General features: G+C 46.4%; 1 protein-coding gene across 1 annotated transcript in view; it reads left to right on the top strand.

Annotated features, from left to right (window-relative positions):
• The window catches only part of MTMR7 (myotubularin related protein 7), an 89,180-nt gene that overhangs the window by 24,915 nt on the left and 51,116 nt on the right, over positions 1-13,149 (top strand). The window contains exons 2-3 of the mRNA XM_090036010.1: positions 2,725-2,847; positions 3,947-4,109. Of these exons, the coding sequence (XP_089892136.1) occupies positions 2,725-2,847; positions 3,947-4,109 (286 nt within the window). The remainder of the gene's footprint in view (positions 1-2,724; positions 2,848-3,946; positions 4,110-13,149) is intronic.

Raw genomic sequence — 13,149 nt, 5'->3', positions numbered from 1 at the left:
TTGTATCAGTAACAGTTTTATGTTTTCTTCCAACTCACTGATCAAAATATTAAATAATATATAATCACAAAGAGAACCTTTTGAGTCTGTACTTAAAATATGCTCATTTGGTGATAAGGATTCCCTGCTTTCACTTATTTTGAGTCCTGTTGGTTAACAATTAACCATTTTAATCCGTTCATTAACACCATTTGGAGTTCATATCATTCTAGTGTCTGAAACAAAAGGGGTGCATGGGGTATGAGGTCTGATGCCCAAGGACTGTACCCTTATAATAACTTATAATGTGTGTAATGGGGGGAATACAAACACCTGTTAGAGATGTCAGCTTTAAATGGAAGAAACAAAGTAGGAAAAAATAATGCTGTCTAGGTTGGGGGACTTGGAAAGAGGAAAGGCTTGATTGGCTGTTTCTTCACCTTTAGTAATAGTGAATAGTAAAGCATTTATGAGATTAGTATAGCCATATAAATAGTATTCCAGGGTATTTATGTGAATTTTAGATCCTACTAGCCCAGGGGCAGGCAAAATATAACCTGCAGGTCAGATCTGGTCCACCAGGCACTTTCATTGGCCTGCGGCGCCCAACAGTGAATGGTACCCAGCCCAGCCCTTCCACCCATGAGAGTGGGAATGAGGCACCCACATGTATACCCCCCCAGCAGGGGCAGGCAGCGACGGCAGCAGTAGCAGCAGCAGGCGGGGGCACTCAGGGCGCTTCTGCCCAGCACTGGTGCCCAGTGGTGGCCCTGGCCAGCAATGCACATCATGGCGAGGAGCACAGCCTCCACAGGGCTGTCTCTATTGCTGGCACTCCCCACTGTGCACATGTAGCCCCAGCACCCACACGGCACAGGAGGGAAGCCCCACATGCTGGAGCCGGCTGTCTTCCCTGCCCCCTGCTGCAGGACAGAGGCAGGAAAGGCAGCTGGCTCCAGAATGTGGGGCTTCCTTCCCTTCCCGGGCTGCGTGTGTGCAGTGAGGAGCACTGGCAAGATTAAGAATTTATTTTTGAGTTATGCAATCACCTCTATATACAGTATGCAAACACAAATCATGACAAAAGTATTTTTTGGAATAAAATTAAGATACGTTATAGTAGGTGTTTAACTTTTAGTGTATGACTTGGTTTTTTTCTGGTTCTAAGAGGGCAACCCGCCCCCACAAAAGGAGCATTTTCAGGGGACAACGGGAGAGACTTCCAGTGGCAAAGGTCAGTAGTTAGGGATGGGATTTTTGGTCCCAAGATGGCAAGGAGGGGGTGGGGCAACTGTCAAGGGGTAGAGATACCCATGTGGCCCTCAAAAGCTCACCAAGACTTGTTAAGTGGCCCTCCACCTGAAATAATTGCCAGCCCCTGTACTAGCCCGTAGAAAGACATGCAACTCTGTGCAAGGTGCCAAATGGAGGAGGAGAGCAGCCCGTACAGCTTTTGGTCCAGTAAACTCGTACCTGGGGCAACTTACGTTCTCACCCAAAGGGCATTTGAGCTGACATCTCCCATTTTCTAGCAAAGTTCCCTAACACCATGCCATGTAAGACAAGTCAGAGGGGGTGGGAGGGAAGGACCAGCTGGTAGTAGTAAGGCAGATGAAAACCAGGGACTTCTTAGTTGGCTAGTGCCCATTAGCCCCCTAAGGAAAGGAAGTCCTGATGCTGAATCAGTACTTTGGGATTCTTAATAAAGACTTTTCTGTAACCCTGACTGGGGGTTTATGGTCTGTCCAGGACTTTCTGAAGAAAGGGGAGGTATACGGGATATGTGTGCATGTTGACTCGCTTGTGTTTTTTTTTAAATGCTAACTGTGAAAGGGATGGACTTGCACAGGCCCAGCTGGAAGGCTGAGTTTCTGACAGCTGGACTTTGTGGTGGGCTGTCTAGACACTGTCTGGAGTATAAGCTGAGTGATTTTTAAAGCCCTGTCATGCTTTTGATGGGTGCCATGAGTGGTTAGGGGAGAACACTGCAACACAAGGCTACATCTCTGAAGCAGAGGTCAAATAAGTGTCTAAAAATGTTGGGTCTCTTTTTAATAAATAAACTTTGCAGGCAAAAGTGTGAGGGGAAAAATGACCAGAGCAGATAACGTAGAGTTAGGTTCATGTCACACTGCCTAAACATGTCTTGTCTTGTATAAAATATTTTACTTTTATAGGAGTGACTACTACATGCAGACTTGCATTTATAGCTATTCTTGTTATGCTTTTATATTTGTCTTACCATTTTCTTGTGTATCTGATTCAAATTATCATTTCTATGTCACTTTTCATGCTGAGGCAAGTTTCCAGCTTTATTTATGTGGGGTGGCTGTGGTAGTGTTGAAATTTGTATGGGTCTAATTTTAGTCCCTTTGCAGTTATAGACCACTGATCTACAAACCAGTAATGCTTTAGCTACCTAGAGCAGGGCTGTCCAGCTGGTGGCCCATGGACCACATGCAGCCCCTGACACGTTACCTTGTGGCTCTCATACTCTCAGACCAGGTGCCACCCCCCCACTGCTTCTGCAGCTGCTGTCAGTGGGCTCCCATGTCCTCCTCCAGCTTCCACTTCCTGCCCCGACCTTAAATGCAGGCTGGAGCAGCACAGCGTACAGGGCTGAGAGAGAGCCCATGGCCAGGAGGTTACCTTTTGTTAATGGGTGCCAGTCTTTTTGCCTATAGAATCTGATTTCAGGTCTTAATCTAAATCTTGTCTGTGTTCTTTTCTCATTTCTCTGTTTAGGTGGAAAATGTCCGTTTCACTGATCGTATATCTTCTAGGAAAGCTGCATTGGGAACCTTATATTTAACAGCTACCCATGTTATCTTTGTGGAAAATGTTTCTGAAACTCGGAAAGAAACCTGGGTATGGTCACATACGAGAACTAATTTGTTGTAAACTTGTAGAAGAAATATTTTCTCATAGTACTTTACGGGATAGATTATATAATAAATAAACACAGAGTGTTATATTAATAGTGTTTATAAAATAATTAAAGTTGACTAATGAGAACTGCTGACAAGGAAGTTTACAGTGGAATATTGTTTCCGTTAATAAACTTGAGCCTTAGTAAACTTGAGTCTTCCAGATGATTTGGAATAGTTATTAGAAGTATAAGGACATAAGAAAAAATACTACAGTATTCTACTGTGGGATCACCATTGTAAGCTGCAGCATTGCTTACATCTTGTGGGAGAGACCAAGGCAACAGGACAGAAACAGAAATGCTGAGCTGCTTTGAATTGTTTGAATTTATTCATGGGGTTAAACAACCCTTGTCTTAGCTATTTTCTGTCTGAACTCTATCAGTTATTTTCTGCACATGCAGAATTTAGTATCCCCTTTTTATTTAATTTTATTGAATGTCTAATGTAACTATTCTGTATCAAGGTACAAAGGTATCTCCATCACTATATCATCTAAGTGTTTCTATTTAGTTTGGTTACTAGTTCTGTTGTCTTTTTTTGTACTTTTAATCTTGCCTTCTCTTTCCTTCAGTACCTCCATCCTCCATTTTGTTGTTCTGTATCATGGGTTAAATATTTGAGGTCTTAGTGAATTACCTTATGAAAGAGGAGGTGCAAATTTTTGTCCTGGAGGCTCTATGTTACATGACTGTTTCTTTTTATTGCAAAGATGGATCAAAAGAGATGTCTTACTTTGACACACTGATTTATATTTAAAAATGCAATGACTTAGCTTTTGTAAGTTAGCCTTTGAATATCAAAAGTGTGAGGAAAGGTGTGCGCCTGTATTAAGACAGGAGATATGTTATTATATTTTTCCACATGAAGTGGGAAGTGTTTAAAGGAAAAGAAAACTATAAGAAGTAGATTAGGAGGAGTTCCTGAAACATCCCAGAATGCTATAATTTTGGCTGTGGAACATCATTATAGGTTAAGGGTTATTTCTCCTTGCTCCAAATCATTATTGTTTGCCATAACAATTTTTTATTTGTTTTCAGATTCTTCACAGCCAAATTTCCTCTATTGAAAAACAGGCAACAACTGCTACTGGCTGCCCTTTGCTGATTCGCTGCAAGAACTTCCAGATCATCCAGCTCATCATACCTCAAGAGAGAGACTGCCATGATGTTTACATATCTTTAATACGCCTGACACGGCCAGGTAAGGGAGAGGAGTGCAGTGATGGAAGCTAAGCAGATCGCTTGACTAAAACACCTTGCAGACAAATGCTACCCTATAAATTGAATATATGCGTTTGCGTTCAAAGCTATTAAGTCCCATCATCCCTGTCAGGACGAGGACAGCGTCTACTTACTGTCTTCCTAAAAAAGCTCCCTGCAATAAAGAGGGAGGCATAATTTGACAGTAAGCACTAGTGAATGCACATGGAGAAGGACAACTAATTAATCTGTAGCATTTACAAAGCCAAGGGATTATATATTATCTATATTATCATTTCTTACCAGCACATAGTAAAGGGAAAGCCCTGGTACAACACAGTTTTATCCCTTATGCAAAATTCTTGTGGAACTTGAAACTTTCCATAATTTCTGTTGAGTGGCTCAATCATGGAGAAGCCAAACGCAATTGCCCAGCAGTGAAATGAAAATCCAGTTGTGAACCTCTGTGCATTTTGCTATGATTAGTATTACATTTGGGCTTTCACTGAATGGAGATAGCTCAGTAGCAGAGCTTGGAAGAGATCTCCTTGCCTTTTTTAATTTATTTCAGCTCCTGACAGATGGCATTAGTCTTCCCAGCTGCTTGATGCGTTTGGCCCAGAGTAGAGGGTGAATTCATTTCTCCCTTTTTTGAACTCTGCAGTTACGCGCACAGCCAGAATTCATTGGTCCATCATTCATTTTAATAACCTTCTTGCATCCTAGTTGTAAAATAAAAATATTCTCTCTTGCTTTAAACTTAAAAAAATCTAGAAAAAATGTTAAAGAAATATTAAATACAAAATACTTGGATGTTTTAGTCCTCCTATTCCTTGTCTGTCCATTGCATTTTCATTTCTACAATGTGTAGGTTAGGAACACAGTGTCCTTGTAAACATAATAATAACTGAATTAGAAATATTATAAGTAAATAAATTATAATAGTTCCAAAGAGCCCCAGAACTGGGGCCCCATTATGCACTGGGGAAGAAAAAAGAACAGTCTTGTCCTAAGAAGCATAAAATATACTAGAGGACACACATGTATGTAGAAAGGTGCTTCTGCACTTTGCTCTTTTAGGAGAATTTATTCAAATGTGGAGAAAAGGGTACTGAACATGATGGTATATTATTAAAACAATGCTTAATGTTGAGAGTAGGTAAACTAGCTTAATACAACTCTTTTCTAGCAAAGTATCTGCTAGGAAATTTTGAGAGACCTGATTTTGCAGCATTCGTGGTAGTGTAATGTGAATTACTTTGAATAATGTCTGTTTAAAATATTGCATTTATAGCCCAGAATCTATAAAAAAAAAAAGCTACAGGATTTCAGAACTCAAATAAGCACTTAGCATTTTAACTCTGCATATGACATACATTTCTAAAAATCTGTGAACAGCTTCATAGATGGTGATGTAAAAGAATATACATATTTAACTGTAACTGGGGAGGAGGGTGGAGGGCGACTGTAAATTTGTGTTTTGACCTGGCTGTGTATGGAATTGGAACATTTTCATATCCAGGATATGCTGTCAGTTTCAAAATCCTTAATTCAAGTTCTATGTCAAGGCTCAAAATGGTCTTCAAGGTGAGAATGCAAATAGTGTATTTGAGTATAAAATCTACTTCTCAGTTCACAAGGATGCTGGGTATGAGCTGATTTGATGCAAGTGATCTGGTACATAACTGGAGGTCAAACTCTTCTTCTTTAACATGACTTGAATCCTGTGTAAAGAATGCATTACACAACACTGACAACATCAGTACTGATCCTTCTCTTGCTACAAGAAAGTCAGTTTCTCTGGTGTGTTTTTTGGGGAAAAATTGAATTGCAAGTTAGAACAGCAGGTGAACTTGGTAAAGTGCTTACTCTAGTTCGAATCCCAGTGATATATGCAGGACTGCATATAATTAAGTAAGCTAGATAGTACATGATAAAAATAAGTGCAGGGTTTTTCAATTATTATTACCGATGGGTCAAATTCAACATCTGATTGATACCTGCATAAACTAGATTAATTCCTCTGGCTTCAGCACTGCAGCACATGTACATGCACGCTGGGAAAATGAAAATAACCGGAAAGAGTCCTATGCTAAGTGTCATGGAGTGGGGCCTAGGAGTGGCTGTGATCTCTCTAGCACCCCTTCACCGTGCCAAGTAGGCAGTCCAGCATCCTCTTACTCACCCGCCACATCTTGTTGTTATATGGTTCTAGAAAGGGAGGCTGCCTCTTGTCGCCCTGGACACTGTGCTATGCTTCTACTGTCCCCCTGTTCCGTATGGAGTGACCTGGTGCACCCCAGCCTTATGGGCTATGCGTGCCTCCAACCTCCCCTTCAGCACGCCCCAAGCCTCACAGATATACCAGACGTTATCTGGTCAGTTTCCTGTATGCGCCCTTCACCGGCGCCCCTGGGCTTGTCACGCAACCGGCGCCCCTCTATCCGCTAGCCCTCTCGGGCCTACTAGCTATATCCGCCCCCTCCTGGGGCCCACACAATATACTCGACCCTCCTGGGGCCTCTCCACGTACAGACGGTGCCCCCACTGGGGCCTGTCCCTCTGTGCACTCGCCCTTTCCGGGCTGTCTATAATCGTGGACTTGGCCTCTCCGGGCTCATCTCTATAATAGCACCCTACCCTGGGCTTCTCTTCCCGTGTGTCCTCCTTTGGGCCTAACACGAGCCCCTCGGGCTTCTCGCTGGTGCTCCTTGCAAGTGGGGCTCAGGTGGGCTTAGTCATACCTGGCCCCCAAGATCCTCTTTGCCCCTTCTCAGGGCTGGGGTATTACATCCCGAGCTACAGTGCCCTTGCCAGCACTGTGCACCTTGTCAGGACTGGGGTAATACACCCCTACTATGGTGCCCTTGCAGGCCCTGGGGTCCCCACCACTGTGGAACCCCTCAGGGACTCTTCCTAATTGGGGCTCAGGCAGCCCTAGCCTTACCTGGCCCCCTTAACCCCTTTCTCTGGGTCCTGCCCCCTGGGGCTTCTACCTACACCCATGCTAGGCTTCCTCTAACTAAACATGCCCTCCCTGGGCTCCTCAATCTGTTCACCCCTTCTGGGGACAGGGTCTAGATGCCCCGCAATACAGCACCCCTCTCTGGTGCTGGGAGCACCCCACATCCCTGGGGAGCTCCTGATGAGGCCTCCTCCACCCCTACAGCCTCGCCCAGTCCAGTATAACAATAACTAAACAGAACCGTAAGCCAGCCAGCTGTAACACAACAATAAACCTCCTGGCTATAACATAGGATCTAGGCCCACCTGGCTCTCTTGCAAAGGCCTCCTAGTCAGGGTTCTCTCCATTCTTACCATGGTGCAGCCCCTTGGGTGCTCAGGCTGAACCGCTCTGCTTGGCTCTCCTGCACCTCAGGCTGCCAGAAGGGAACTAACTGCTGCTAAGCTTTGGCCTGGGCTGTTTATAAAGGCCCAGCCCTGTCATGTGACCAGCTGGCTGCTCCGGCAACCAACAGCTGTGCTGTCTCAGGGAGCTTCAGCAGCCCTTATTCCTTCATAGGAACAGGGCACCCAAGTGCTCCTGTGACACTAAGAAAGGAAAGGAAGTCCATACTGGGTATGTCTATGCATGCACTTGATCTGTGAGTAAACTACTCACAAGTAAACACTCCTGGGCAGCGTCCACACATGTAGGGAAGCAGGAGCAGATTCGCTGCTAATGGCAGCAAGTCTGTCCAGCTTCCTGGAGCCCTGCAGTGGGCCCCTGTTGCCATCAGGGGGAGACCTAGGCTCTTCTTGGGTACTAGCCCCACAGGGACCTACCCCACCCCTGCAGCTCTTTCCCAGTCCAGGACACTGATCACCCAATCAGGACATGGGGCTGGGACCTGTCCCTGACCTGTCCCTGATTATGTCACCTTGCCACGGCAGCAGGGAACTCCAAATCCCTCTCTCAGAGATCATGATTAGGAAGCAGGGGCTGGAAGATCCTTATCTCCTAGCACCCACTTCACAATTCGGGAGCAGGGAGCTCGGAGAACCTTATCTCCCAGCCAGAGCTCCATGGTTGTGGGGCTCGGGCTGGGGGACCCTTTTCTCCCAATGCCAGCTCCGCAACAGCACTGGGAGATTCTTAGCTCCCAGCCTGAGCTCCATGAGGTGACTGGACGCTGGGTCGAGCCAGCAGGGAGCTCCAAGCCCCCTGCTCCAAGATGGCGATTGGGGAGCAGGGGCTGGAAGATCCTTATCTTCTAGCCCCCGCTTCACCATCATGACTGGGAAGTGGGGGGTTGGGAGATCCTTATCCTGCAGTGAGCCTGAGCCTCGTGGTCATGGGGCTGGCAATGGGAGATCCTTGTCTCAACCTGGAGATAAAAATCTCTCAGCATTGGCTCTGCTGTCACAGAGCTGGTGCTGGAAGATAAGTCTCCTAACACAAACCCCATGACTGTGGAGCTCAGAATGGAAGATAAGGATCTGCAATTGTGGAGCTGGCAGGGGCTGCTGATCCTATTCCCTGCTCAGCTCCGGAGCTGGGCAGGGAAGAGGCTGGGGAGCTTGTTCCTCACTCAGTTCTGTGAGTCCGGAGCAAGTGTTGGGAGGTAACGGTCTGCTACCACTGGCCCTGCTGTGGTGGAGCTGGCACTGTGAGATAAAGATCTCCCATCCCCTGCTCCCTGATCACAATCTCTAGTGGCAGAATCTCTGCCCAAGCTGTAGTGGCAGAGCCCACCCTGGCAGCAGGCAGCTTCCAGGGGCAGGAAGCAATCTCGTCCCCCTGGTGGACAGCTGACTGGAAGCAGAAATGCTATTGTGCCATATCTAATCAAAAGTAAATTTGCTACTTGCATTTGCAGGTAGCAAATTTACTCACAATTAGCAAGGTTTATTGTGTAGTAAGCATGTGCCCATGTAGGTGCCCTTGCTTACTGCACAGTAAACTATGGTACTGTGCAGTTAAGGATCTTGTGTAGATATGCCCATTGTGTAGTAAACTACACTATTGCTGAGTATGTAGCAAAACCCCCAGTTTTTTTTAAATGCATTCCCTCCCCTTCCCCAACCATTTCTGACTTTGTCTCTCCCTCTCTATTTCCTATAGATAAGTATAAGTGAGCTAAGACATAGGATAAGCTTCAGCATTTTATTTTGGTAAAAAGTTGCATTTGTTTTGTTTTTTCTTCTTCTTTATAATGTATAATTATTATGTTTATATTGATTTTTACTGTTCTACATTACTGTTTTACTGGTACTGTATGATTTAGGCCTACATATGTAAGTTAGCATAAGTCATGTCAAGTTTCCATTTTGTTTGTCAAATCTCCATCCTGTCCCCAGGCCCAGTTATGTAACCCATGACTCACACCTACCTCTCCTATGTAACTTGGGTCCTGAATGAATGGGGATGAATGAGGGTGCTTGAGAGATGATGGCAGTAGGTCTAAAAATAGCTCCCTCTGAATGACTGAACAATCAACACCAATACCTGGACACCAATGACCCAGCCATTGAAACCACCCGTGTGTGTGTGTGTGTGTGTGTGTGTGTGTGTGTGTGTGTGTGTGTGAACCAATAACTTCATGGGGCTGTGTAGTGTGTTGTCTGTTTAATAAACCTGTTATTTGGACCCCGGAGTTGGGTTTTGCTTTACTATGGTTCAGCCCTGCTCCAATCTCTTCTCCTTTCCCCTCTAACTTCTGTCTCATTCCTCCCTCTCCTGCTTCTGGCTCACTGCCACCTCCAACACCTATCCTGAGCTCCTCTCTGCCTCCAAACCTCCTGTTTCTTTGCCACTGTCTTATCCCCACTGCCTTTTCCCCTGAGCAACCAGGTTTCTGCTTCAGTTTCTTTCCTGGCTGTCTCCTCCTTGCCATCACTTATCTGTCCCCCTTCCCACCCACCCCCCGCAATATCTCAGCTGCCTGCTTCAGTGTCTAGCCCCAGGCTCCCAGATATCTGTCTCTCTCTCTTTCCTGGCTGTCTCCTCTTTGCCACCAGGCTTCTTTTTTTTTCCCCGCTCCCATGCTCCAGTGTCTTTGAGTAACCCTAGGGCCACTTGATCTTAAGTTAACCCAAGCCTCAGTTCCTCAGTCAGCTTCTCTCTAGTCCACTGTTTCTAACCCTGGTTATGGCAACTTTCACTCCCTATACTTTAACTCTCTCTCTCTCACCTTAACCCTCCCCCAAGTATCCCAGGGACCCCAAACACACACATGCATACCGGACCATCCAAGTTAAGAACTCATCTATGTGTAGGTGGGCTGTATAGATTTCATAGATTTCATAGACATTAGGGCTGGAAGGGACCTCGGGAGATCATCGAGTCCAGCCCCCTGCCCAAAGGGCAGGAAGTCAGCTGGGCTCATAGGATCCCAGCAAGATAAGCATCCAATTTACTCTTGAAGGTGTTCAATGTAGGTGCTTGAAACACCTCCGCTGGCAGGCTGTTCCAGACCTTGGGGGCTCGGACAGTAAAGAAATTCTTCCTTATGTCCAGCCTGAAACGGTCTTGCAGGAGTTTGTGACCGTTCGACATCGTCATCCCTTGGGGCGCTCTGGTGAACAAACGTTCCCCCAGATCCTCGTGGTCACCCTTGATAAATTTATAGGTGGCCATCAGATCACCCCTGAGCCTACGCTTTTCCAGGCTAAAGAGTCCCATGGCTCTCAGCCTGTCATCTGTTTTCCTGACCTCTGATCATGCGCGTGGCTCTCCTCTGGACTCTCTCAAGCTTCTCCACATCCTTTTTGAATTGTGGAGCCCAAAACTGGACACAGTACTCCAGCTGCGGCCTCACCAAGGCCGAGTACAAGGGGAGAATGACGTCCCGGGATTTGCTCGAGAAGCATCTATGGATGCAAGCCAGCGTTTTGGTCGCTTTACTAGCTCCAGCATCGCATTGCAGGCTCATGTTCATCTTGTGGTCAATGATGACCCCCAAGTCTCTTTCTTCTGTAGTGCTAACCAACGTAGCACTGCCAAGCCTATAAGGGTGCTGCAGGTTTTTCCTCCCAAGGTGGAGAACCTTGCATTTTTCGGTGTTAAACACCATGAGGTTCTCGTATGCCCATTTGCTGAGCTTGTCCAGGTCAGTCTGGATCACCCGCCTGTCCTCTGGTGTGGATGCTTTGCCCCAAAGTTTGGTGTCATCGGCGAACTTGGCCAGTCCACTCCTGACTCCAATGTCCACATCATTAATGAAGATGTTGAACAGTATGGGTCCCAGGACAGAGCCTTGAGGGACCCCACTGGTCACAGGGTACCACAGTGAGTGACTGCTATCAATCACAACCCTCTGGGTCCGTCCACGGAGCCAATTTCCCAGCCAGTGGATCGTGGTGGAACCAAGGCCACAACTGGCCAGTTTGGCCAAGAGGTGATCGTGGGATACCAGATCAAAAGCTTTTTTGAAGTCAAGATATATGACATCAACCTCTTCTCCCTTGTCCAGGTGATAGGTCACCTGGTCATAGAGGGAAATGAGATTGGTCAAACAAGACCTACCCGCAACAAACCCATGCTGGCTATCCCTTAGAATGTTAGCCTGGGCCAGTCCCTCAAGGATGGCCTCCTTAATAAACTTTTCTAGGATCTTCCCCAGGATAGAAGTCAGGCTAATGGGCCTGTAGTTAGCCAGATCCACTCTTCTCCCTTTTTTGAAGATCGGCACCACATTGGCCTTCGTCCAGTCTTCAGGCACTAAACCAGAGTGCCAGGAGTTTTCAAAGATCCGTGCCAGGGGCTGGGCTATGACGCTCGCCAGCTCCTTGAGTACCCTGGGGTGCAGGTTGTCAGGGCCGGCTGACTTGAAGGTATCCAGCTTCTCAAGGTGTTCCTTCATGAGGTCAGCATTTATGGACGGTAAGGGATCCCCCTCACACAGATTTCCCTGTCCCATAGCAGGCATGGGCATCCCGTGTGACTGATGAAAGACTGACGCAAAGTACCTATTTAATAGGTTGGCTTTTTCCTGGGCGTCAGTTGTCAGTTGCCCCATCTGGTTTAGCAGGGGTCCAACATTGCCCTTGTTTTTCCTCCGGCTCCCCACATATCTGAAAAAGAACTTTTTGTTGTCCTTGATGCCTGAAGCTAGTTGGAGTTCAGTTGTAGCCTTGGCTTTCCTGGTTTGCTCCCTGCAGGACCGGACCAGCGCGGAGTAATCCTCCTTGGAGGTGAATCCCATCCTCCATCCTTTGTAGGCTTTCCTTTTTAGCCACAGGAGGTCTGCTAGGTCCCTGGAGAGTCAGGGGGGCTGCTGTGCCTTCTTGCTGCCTTTCCTCCATGTTGGGATAGATTTAGCTTGTGCATTGAGGATCGCTTCCTTGAGAAGCAACCACTCTTCTCGAACTCCCATCTCCCTGGGGTCATGGTCCGTAAGGCCTGACTGACTAGCCTCTTGAGCTTGTCAAAGTTGGCTTTTCTGAAGTCAAGGACTTCTGTGTTGCTGACTGACTTGCCAGCTTTACGGCGGATGGTGAAGGTGATCAGCTCGTGGTCGCTGTCACCCAGCTTCCCATCGATCACTAGGTCACCGATTAGGTTGTCCCCCGTAGCCAGTACCAGGTCGAGCAGTGCTTTGCCTCTCGTTGGCCTACAGACTTCTTGAGTCAGATAGAGGTCATCCACGCACGAGAGAAAGCTTTGTGACCGCTCGGATTTTGCTGAGTGATCTTCCCACGAGATGTCCGGGTAATTGTATTTGTGTGAACTGGTGAGGGTGTATGTGTGTGTGTGTATGTGTATATATATATATATATGTGTGTGTGTGTGTATATATTTTTATATATATATATATATATGTCATTGTGTGCATGATATATGAATTAGTGATCTGTATCTAACTTTTGGGGTGCATAGTGTATGTGCTTGAATTGGTGATAGGTATGCATGTGCCTAGGCTGGTTTGGATGTGTATGTGTCTAAGCTGTTAATGTGTGTGTGTGTGTGTGTGTGCATCTAATTGATTTGTGTGTTTGTATATGTGCAATTGTGTCACACCCTCCTGTCTAACAGCACAATATTGAGATTCTGAGAGTTGGCCTGACCCCACAGGGCAACATGTAAAGCATTGTGTATA

Source organism: Crocodylus siamensis, chromosome 2 (genome assembly GCF_052110815.1).
Source record: "Crocodylus siamensis isolate JL-2025a chromosome 2, ASM5211081v1, whole genome shotgun sequence".
Lineage (NCBI taxonomy): Eukaryota > Metazoa > Chordata > Crocodylia > Crocodylidae > Crocodylus > Crocodylus siamensis.
The sequence above is the reverse complement of the archived record's forward strand: the minus strand, read 5'-3'. Positions and strand labels throughout refer to the sequence as shown.